The following is an 8,598-nucleotide window of genomic DNA, read 5'->3' as shown; positions in this document are numbered from 1 at the left end:
AGGCCACAAAAACGACCGTCTAAGGTCTGATTGTAGGACATTGCTGCCTAGGCTAATCACTACGGTAATGTATTATAGATTTATAGTCTCTTCTGCCTTTTTCCTTGCTTTTTTTCCCTAAACATTTACTCAGGGATAGGTGTGGCCGAAACACCTTTCTATGTTGTCTTACGTATCCATACCTTAATTATATTGTAAATTGTTAGTAAGTTATTATATTATTAATTCATAAAAAACATTTATTTATTTATTTTTCATTTATTTTAATTGTGTATGTTACTCAAATGATAATATATAAGTAAGGTTTTATACACAAGAAAACATATTCTCTTTTTATTAAACTTCTCAGGCTTCTAACCAAACGGACTAGTATCTGGCCTCTGGTGGCAGTAGTGGTTTTGGATGATCCGAAATTGCCAAAGAAGTCAAAACTAAAATATGGACACTGAAAACTTGGTTGTACGTACGCTTCTCGTGTCCCTGGTCTCACCCATTCAGAATGTCTGCTCCAAGGTGTCCCTGTTCCACTGCTTTGTTTGATCCGATCGAGCTGTTGTTGCCCACGGCACACGCACCACCGCGCTGCGCTGCATACATGTCCGGATTTTCAGGATGTTTGACTCGGACACCTCATGTCGTGTCGCCTTGCAGCGTCGTCTAGCTCACGGGCGTTGGATCTTACGGTCCCTGTGCGTGTGCGTGCATACGAGGCAAAGCCATGGCCGCCGATGGCTCGTGCTCGTGGCTCGCTCGACTGTTTCCCTGCCCCGTGCTGTTTACATCGCCTGATGCCACGGCGTCGCGTTTCCCAACCGGCTCGGGCAGGCAGAGGCAGGCAGCGCAGCGCAGCAGTTTTTAATTCGAAGGCGAGGGGCGATGCCGATCCTTCCTCGGCTCCTCGCCTCAAATGAGGCAAATCTTTTGCGCGGATCCTGCCGTGACCGTGAGCCAACCAAATTCAATCCAATCCATGCCAGCCGTATCTAGTCAGAACGATGCAGTGCACTGCATGCATCGAACACAGAAGTTTTCGCCATCCGGAGGCGATTGGCCGAAGGCGCGGGTAGGGGTAGCCTCCTGCCCTGGGTCTACCTCTACGGCAGGGCTAGCCGGCCAGACCACGCCCACGCCGTGGCAGTGGCACTTCCCAACGCGGCAATGCAAGCGCCAATTTGCAGTGCCCCGGCCCGGCTTGTGAGGAGTAATGGATTGGCGCGGCGACGTCTCGGCTCCGCTCCACCCTCACATTATCACACGCCGGATCACGGGGAAACGTGAAGCGAGATTCTCAATATCCGCCTGCCGAACCGTCTGGTCTGCTGCCCTCTCGGCTCTCGGCTCTCGCCTCGCATGCATCTGCATGCCCCCCAGCAAACACAGTGCACCACACATTGACTCGTTTAGTTCCTGCCAAAGGCGGCGCCGCCGGATTTCCAGCTGCACTGTAGAGCACTGTATTATTTCGTTTGTATTTGATAATAATTATCCAAACATTGACTAATTAGGCTCAAAACGTTCGTCTCGCAAAGTACAATCAAACTGTGCAATTAGTTTTTGATTTCATATACATTTAGTACTTCATGCATATACCGCAAGTTTGATGTGACGGAGAATCTTCTTTTTGCATAGTGTCAAATTCAGGAAATTGGGGCAACTAAACATGCCCTGATCCCGGCCCGGCCTGTCTCCATTTCCCAATGTGCCTTGCCATTTCAATCCCTACCTATGGCGGCATGCCTAGCTAGCTCTTCGCCTACGAATATCTAAGGGGGTGTTTGGTTCCTACAAGAAAATTTTAGTCCCTGTCCCATCGAATGTTTGGACACATGCATGAAGTATTAAATATAGACGAAAAAAATAACTAAATGCACAGATTGTGGCTAATTTGCGAGACGAATTTTTTAAGCCTAATTAGTCCATGATTTAACAATGTTGTGCTACAGTAAATATGTGCTAATGGCGGATTAATTAGGCTTAATAAATTCGTCTCGTAAATTAGTCTCCATCTATGTAATTAGTTTTATATCTAAAATTTAGTTTTAGATATATGCTATGTTTAGATACATAGTAAATAGTATACGGCAAAAGTTATATATATCTAAAATTTTCAAAATATCTTATAATTTGAAATGGATGGCGTAGCGACTAAGCAAGGTGAAACTCGCTAACCAATAATGCTAAAAATTAGTATGCTAAGCGAGAAGATCCAAACAAAGGCAAATAATAGACCAATACAAACAACAGAAAGATTATAGAATGTTACCAATAGACACGCAATGCAGAGGAAAAGAATCTAATCAAGCCTCACAATTGTATCAAATCGTAGACTCCATCCGACGAGCAACAACCTGTCCGTGAAATCAAATGCAAAAGCCCGTTTCTTTCTTTCTTTGAAGCTCTCCATATTAGTAATATTCAGTTAAAGTAACAAAAAAAAAGGAAATGCGACGGAACAACTCACTCCAGTCTTGCTCCTAGACACGCTTTTCCATTCCATAAAGAAAAGACTTTCACAAGGATAGCAAAAAACTGTACGGCGCCAGCAGCAGCCACTACAGCTAGGTGACCAACTGCGCTTGCGTTCGACTGACGCAATTACTTTTAACACTGCCGAAACAGGCCAGGCACACGAAAAACCCGTAAAAACGAAAAGCCCGGTGCTGGCACAAGCAAAGAATTTCCTTTCATTCCCGAGGCGCCGATGGAGCTTCGTGCCATCGATCACGCAGTCACGCACTCGCCATCGATCTCCGGCGCGCTCGATCGCCTGCGTTGCGCAGCCTTCCCGGCCCCGGCCACCGGCCAGCCCATTGTTTTCAGTGCCCGCGTTGCGCAGTCTTCACACCGGTGGCGTGGTTACGTGCACCGATCGGAATTCGGAGCCGATCGATCGACACGGGCCACGCTTGCTTCGTGACCGTTACATCCTCTACTGCTGGCAGAGGGTTGTTATCACAGTCAACAGCCAGGAAACGTACACGCTGGCCTGGCTGGCCGCGGCGCCGTGCACGCTCGCGATCCATGCATCGTGCAGCAGCACCCACGCGCCGGCCGAGTAGTCGGACGTCCCGGTGCTTATCGCGACGTCATGGCTGCACGGCGCGCGTGCGGGAACACGAGAGGGGTCCAGCCTCCAGGCCGATCCCGGGCCTTTGACTACAAGGCGACAGCCCACACCGAAACGCGGCTGCCGTTACAGCGCACGAGCACGCGCCCCGCCACACCCCCCGCCAGTCCGCCACACTCTCATGCACGCTTTAAAACCCCGCACGCCCCCACGCCGGCCGCGCACACATCGCCTCCTCCTCCCCCTCCTTCCTCCCCAAGAGCCGGCAGGCAGGCAGGCCTAGAGAGACAGATCGAGAGCCCATGGAGATTCCGCAGCAGCAAGCCTCCGCCGCCGCCAACGCCGCCCAGGACGAGGGCGGGTCGCCGCCGCTGTCCCCGGCGTCCTCCGCGGCGGCCGCGCTGGCGAACGCGCGGTGGAACCCGACCAAGGAGCAGGTGGCGGTGCTGGAGGGGCTGTACGAGCACGGCCTGCGCACCCCGAGCGCGGAGCAGATACAGCAGATCACGGGCAGGCTGCGGGAGCACGGCGCCATCGAGGGCAAGAACGTCTTCTACTGGTTCCAGAACCACAAGGCCCGCCAGCGCCAGCACCAGAAGCAGGACAGCTTCGCCTACTTCACCAGGCTCCTCCGCCGTCCCCCGCCGCTGCCCGTGCTCTCCATGCCGCCCGCGCCGCCGTACAATATAGGCCGCGTCCCGTCGTCTGCGCCGGCGCCGGCGCCGCCCGCGATCGCGATGCCGCCGCCGCCGCCTCCTCCGTCGCCGGCTGCATGCAACAACAACAACGGCGTCGCGCGTGGTACGTATACTATCATCACCTCAAGATTGGTCTCTGTGCTTTCTTTTACTATTAGCACAGCTAGCGGTCGCAGATTTAACTTTCCCGTCGATCGTCTTCCATCCATATCGATTGTTGCCTCAAGGTGTTTTGCTCGTGAGTTGTCGTAGCTTTTGCACGTCGAGTTTAGAATGGAAGGAGAGGATTGAAGGCTTGCCATTTCATTCCGGCCGATTCATGGCTTTCACGCACGCGTGCGATAGTCAACGCTGACGTGGTGGCGTTTGCACTGCTCACGGCTGCATATAATGCCTGCGCCAATAGCCGTCTTTTTCTTGGCTGTTTCCTTGTCAAAGGTTTCTTTTGCGAGCGAGCGTGCGTGTGGGTTGCATGACACAACCGGGCAATTGACGTGCATGGTCATCCGTGGGCCCACTGGCGCAGGGACACGAGGCGAACATGGTCGTCGTAGCACTGGCCACACTAGCAGTCCACTCTATTTTGTGCTGTTCCACGGTGCATGCGTGCCCACGCTTGTGCTCACAATAATATGTGCGCGTATGCAATGCATGTGCATGACCTGCCTGTACTGTATTTTATATGCTTTTAGTAGCTGCTCAAAGTGTTACAGCTTCCTGGCGCTCTTTCGCCTGGTTTCTCCATCTTCATGCTCTGAGCACTGTGCTAGCGAAGCGAGCCTCCTCGTAGTCATGGTCACACGATTTAACGCTGCCGGCCTGCCTATGGTAGCTGCTGCTGCCGCTACCCTTTTGTAGCTCCTGTCCCCCGTGCATGCATGCTTTGCTTTGCCCCAGGTTTGAAGGAATTCAAAGCCATGCCTGCGGAGCTCAGCAGCCACCGAAACGGCCAGACACTCCTTCCACATCATTCCTCAGCCTGCTTCTTTTTCCCATTGTCCGTTCAATGCCTGTCAGCTGACCCGTAATGACGAGCAAACATTTCCCCGTAAAAAAATGATCGTGTATCTGTACGTTTGGTTTCGTCTAGTCTACTCTGCAGTCTGTTCGTTTGGTCGTATTTGGTTTATAAGCTATGACTCATCAGTCAACGAACAATATTTTTCTCTCACACTAAACCAGCTAATAGTACTTTCAGCCATGACTTATAAGTCAATCCAGCTCATCACTTAGTCTTGCAGTATGAGTAGCATTGAATTCTTTGCAGATACGCAGGCTGGTAAATCTGGCTTCCATTGGAAGTGTTTTTCGTCTCGTCGGTTCGCTAAACCATCATCACCATCAGATGCTTGGTAGCACACTAGCATGGCATGCAGTAATTAATTAGCTCCTCCCTTGTTTAGGGGAAAAAAAAAGTTACTACCACGTACCATCTGTAGCACCGGTTGGTGGTTCCGTTTAGTCTCGTTACGCTATGCTTGAAAACGGCATCGATTAATCTGTTCGCTAAGGGCATGTTTAGTTCCAATTTTTTTTTTGTGCAGTCCCCATCACATCGAATCTTGCGGCACATGCATAGAGTACTAGGCGAAAAAAAACTAATTGCATAGTTGGGTGAGAAATCGCGAGACGAAACTTTCGAACCTAATTAGTCTATAATTAGACACTAATTGCCAAATACAAACGAAAGTACTACAGTAGCCAAAACCTAAAATTTTTTGCATCTAAACGCACCCTAACTTGTTGTCAAATGGATCACCAGTTCACCACACGTTTCTTGCAGTGATGTACAGGAATGCATTCTACATGCCTGCGCCGCAGGCGCCCCCTGCAAATGCTGCCTACTACTACCCGCCGCAGCAGCAGCAGGTGACAGTCATGTACCAGTACCAGGACAAGATGATGACCGCGGCCGCGGCGCAGCAGCAGCACCAGTACCCGGCCGCCATGTTCCAGCAGGCCGCCGCAGCACCGCACATCCCGTCTGCCAACGGCGGCGCCGGGCCAGCGGAACGCGTCGGCCCCCGCCGCGAGACGCTCGAGCTGTTCCCGCTCCAGCCCACCTTCGTGCTGCGGCGCAACAAGGGGGGCGCTGCCGCCGCTGGCGGCAGCGCCTCCGCCCTGATGTCGGCGTCGACGGCGACGGCGTCCGCTTCCGTCTCCGAGGAGTCGGAGGGCCTGGAGAGCGCCAACTGCAACGGCGAGGAGGCGCCCGCGCTGCCGTTCTATGACTTCTTCGGTCTCCAGTCCGGAGGCCGCTGATCAGATGAGGCGGAGCGAGCTCGAGTGATGAAAGCTGAGCGCACCAGACGTTCGTGCGATCTTGAGTCGATCGACCCGTTGGACGTTGCCTTTTGTTGAGTCATTGGTGTGCTTCATCAACTCGAAGCCTATGCCGAACCAAAACTGTTTCGTACCGGTCTGTAGCAACAATGTAGTGGTTCTTTCAAATGCTACTAGTAGGTGCCTTTTCATTCCCCCCTCTTGTTGATCATTTCTTCGCATGTTCAGTTCTAGTCATGCATGTTTGTTAGTAAGTTGACATTCCTTCTATATAGTTCTATTTGCTTCTTCAGAAAACGTAACTATGCACTGCTCGGATCGACCCGTACTTTTTTCTGTTTTTTGAGTAGGGGTGATATCATTCATTCATACCTATAATGAGTATACAAGTTACATAAAAGAGACCGATAAAAAGAAGTTATATTGGTGCTATCATAGGTCCTATCCGTCAACATCCCTGGTTCTTCCTCTCCGATCGTCAATGCCATGCTTGGTCGAAGGAACCGGAGTTGACATATCCTTAGTTGACAAGGTATGGTCACTAAAGGCCATTACCCTTTTTGAAGCCACAACGAGCAGTGCCAACAAGATGCATTGAGACCAATGAACGAACAAGGCAACATCACCTGATGGGTAGAAGAAACTTTCCCTTCTGAGGAAGTTTGAGCGACGACGCCACCAAGTACTAACTAGACAGAACCAATAGGTCGGAGAAGAACCTCGTCCAAGGGAGCAGATCGAACACCAGCCCCTCCATTATTAGAGGAAGCAAAACATACCTCACTACTGCTTCATCGGAGAAGACCCTAGATGTTGCATCCTCACCGTAGAAGTAGAGGAAGCAGAAATCATATGAAAACGCAGCACATGCATTGCCATGGGCAAAGCTAACCCTAACTGAAATAAAACTAAAATACTTATTATGTAGAAGTATATGGGCACGTTTGGTTGCCAGGTAAGATTATTTTGCCCTACCAGCACAGGCTCCAAGAAACTTGCTTGGCCGGGAGAGCCATTTTGTAGCAATGTACTTTTGTAGCCCTGATCGTTTGGCTTATAAGTCATATTTTTTCAGCTAATAAATATTATTTTTTTTTATAACAAATCAGCCAACAATACTCTCAGTCATAACTTATCGGCAAGCGAACAGGACCGAGAGAGGTCGGAGCAGCGCAGAGCAGAGCAGAGCGTGCGTCCCCATCATGATTGGAGTCTTGGAGACGCCCTAACTTCACGGCTGCCACTACCAGCAAGACCAGTTGACTGCCATCACATCGTCCATCATCTCATCTCATCACGCACTGCTTACGCTTCATGCATGTCTCGGTTGTGTATGTACCATGCAATGCAATGGAGTGCATTGTTGCCACGGGCGTGTTTGCTTGGCCACCAGGCCTGGAGGCTGGAGCCGCGGCCAGGCAGCAGCTGCATCCAGCATTCCAGCCTCATACGTCTAAAATCAGACGCCCGGTCTGAAGCTTATGGCCATGTTCGTTTGAACTACTTCAGCACACTGGTAGAGAACCGAGCTTTACTCTCGGTGGGGAATCCCCTCTAGTCCCGATTCCCCACCCGGGAGCAAGCATCCGGGATTAAAGGGGGGTTCTTTAGTCCTAAAGGAGGACCTTTAGTCCCGGTGGGTAACACCAACCGGGACTAAAGATGCCTCCTGACATGCCATGATGGCCGGTACCTTTAGTCCCGGTTAGTAATGCGAACCGGAACTAAAGGTTTTTTTTCTTTTTTCTTTTCTTTTCATTTTTTTGTTTTCTTTTCAAAATAGGTTTTCGAAGTCGTATTGTACGCTGCTAATTATACATTTATACGCGCATATAGTATGTTTCGGTTCAAGCACAATGAACGTATTAAATCACACAATTCAAGCATAGAAATATATATATGCATGCATGCATCATATATATATTTACATGCATGCATGCATATGTGTATTTTACATTATATTATTTCATGTGCATATATTACAAAAGATTGCATTATAGTTGTTGTGACATAACAAGTTTCCTCTCATCCTCTAGCTTGGCTTCAATGGCAGTGTTGGGTCGAAGTAGAACTCGCCCTTGGAATCGATGACCTGCTCATTAAAAAATCCGGCTATAGACTCTTGAATTGCTTTGATTTGGTCTTGCCGTATGACCTTTTCCTCCAACCATCGAGTCTACAGGTTTGAATTAAAGGAAAATAAATTAATATATGTACATATATATATATAAAGACATAGTAACATAATCAATAATAATAATTAAATGAATATATAGTGTATTTTTAACGTACTTTGAGTCTCTCTGTAGGAGTTCTTTGGGAGAGCACCTTGATAAACTTGCAAACATAGTAACCACAGTAGTTGTTCCCCTGTTCCTGCCTCAGACACCACTTTACGAGAAAAAGATTTGTCATCCAATCTGGTGATCCGGTGAAAGCTATATGTTTAATTAATAAAGATGATGCGATTCAGGGGACTTACTTTCAAAGGGATTACATTCAGTGGCGCTTTGCATTTTTCCATGTGTTGCTTCTCAATAAAGGTTTTCT

The 8,598-nt window shown here is 49.4% G+C and overlaps 1 protein-coding gene across 1 annotated transcript; it reads left to right on the top strand.

Moving 5' to 3' along the window:
- Positions 1-3,369: 3,369 nt before the first annotated feature.
- LOC136459394 (WUSCHEL-related homeobox 5-like) lies at positions 3,370-6,027 on the top strand. Its single transcript, XM_066459259.1, has 2 exons — positions 3,370-3,868; positions 5,549-6,027. Exons 1-2 carry the CDS (start codon positions 3,370-3,372, stop codon positions 6,025-6,027), a joined length of 978 nt encoding a protein of 325 aa, XP_066315356.1.
- The last annotated feature ends 2,571 nt before the right edge of the window (positions 6,028-8,598 follow it).

Source organism: Miscanthus floridulus, chromosome 6, assembly GCF_019320115.1.
Source record: "Miscanthus floridulus cultivar M001 chromosome 6, ASM1932011v1, whole genome shotgun sequence".
NCBI classification, from domain to species: Eukaryota; Viridiplantae; Streptophyta; class Magnoliopsida; order Poales; family Poaceae; genus Miscanthus; species Miscanthus floridulus.
The sequence above is the reverse complement of the archived record's forward strand: the minus strand, read 5'-3'. Positions and strand labels throughout refer to the sequence as shown.

Bases quoted from the DNA above. Each gene is read 5' to 3' on its own strand.
- LOC136459394 (XM_066459259.1), top strand. From the start codon at position 3,370: ATGGAGATTCCGCAGCAGCAAGCCTCCGCCGCCGCCAACGCCGCCCAG. The intron at 3,869-5,548 runs GTACGTATACTA...CGTTTCTTGCAG, and splicing joins CAACAACGGCGTCGCGCGTG to TGATGTACAGGAATGCATTC.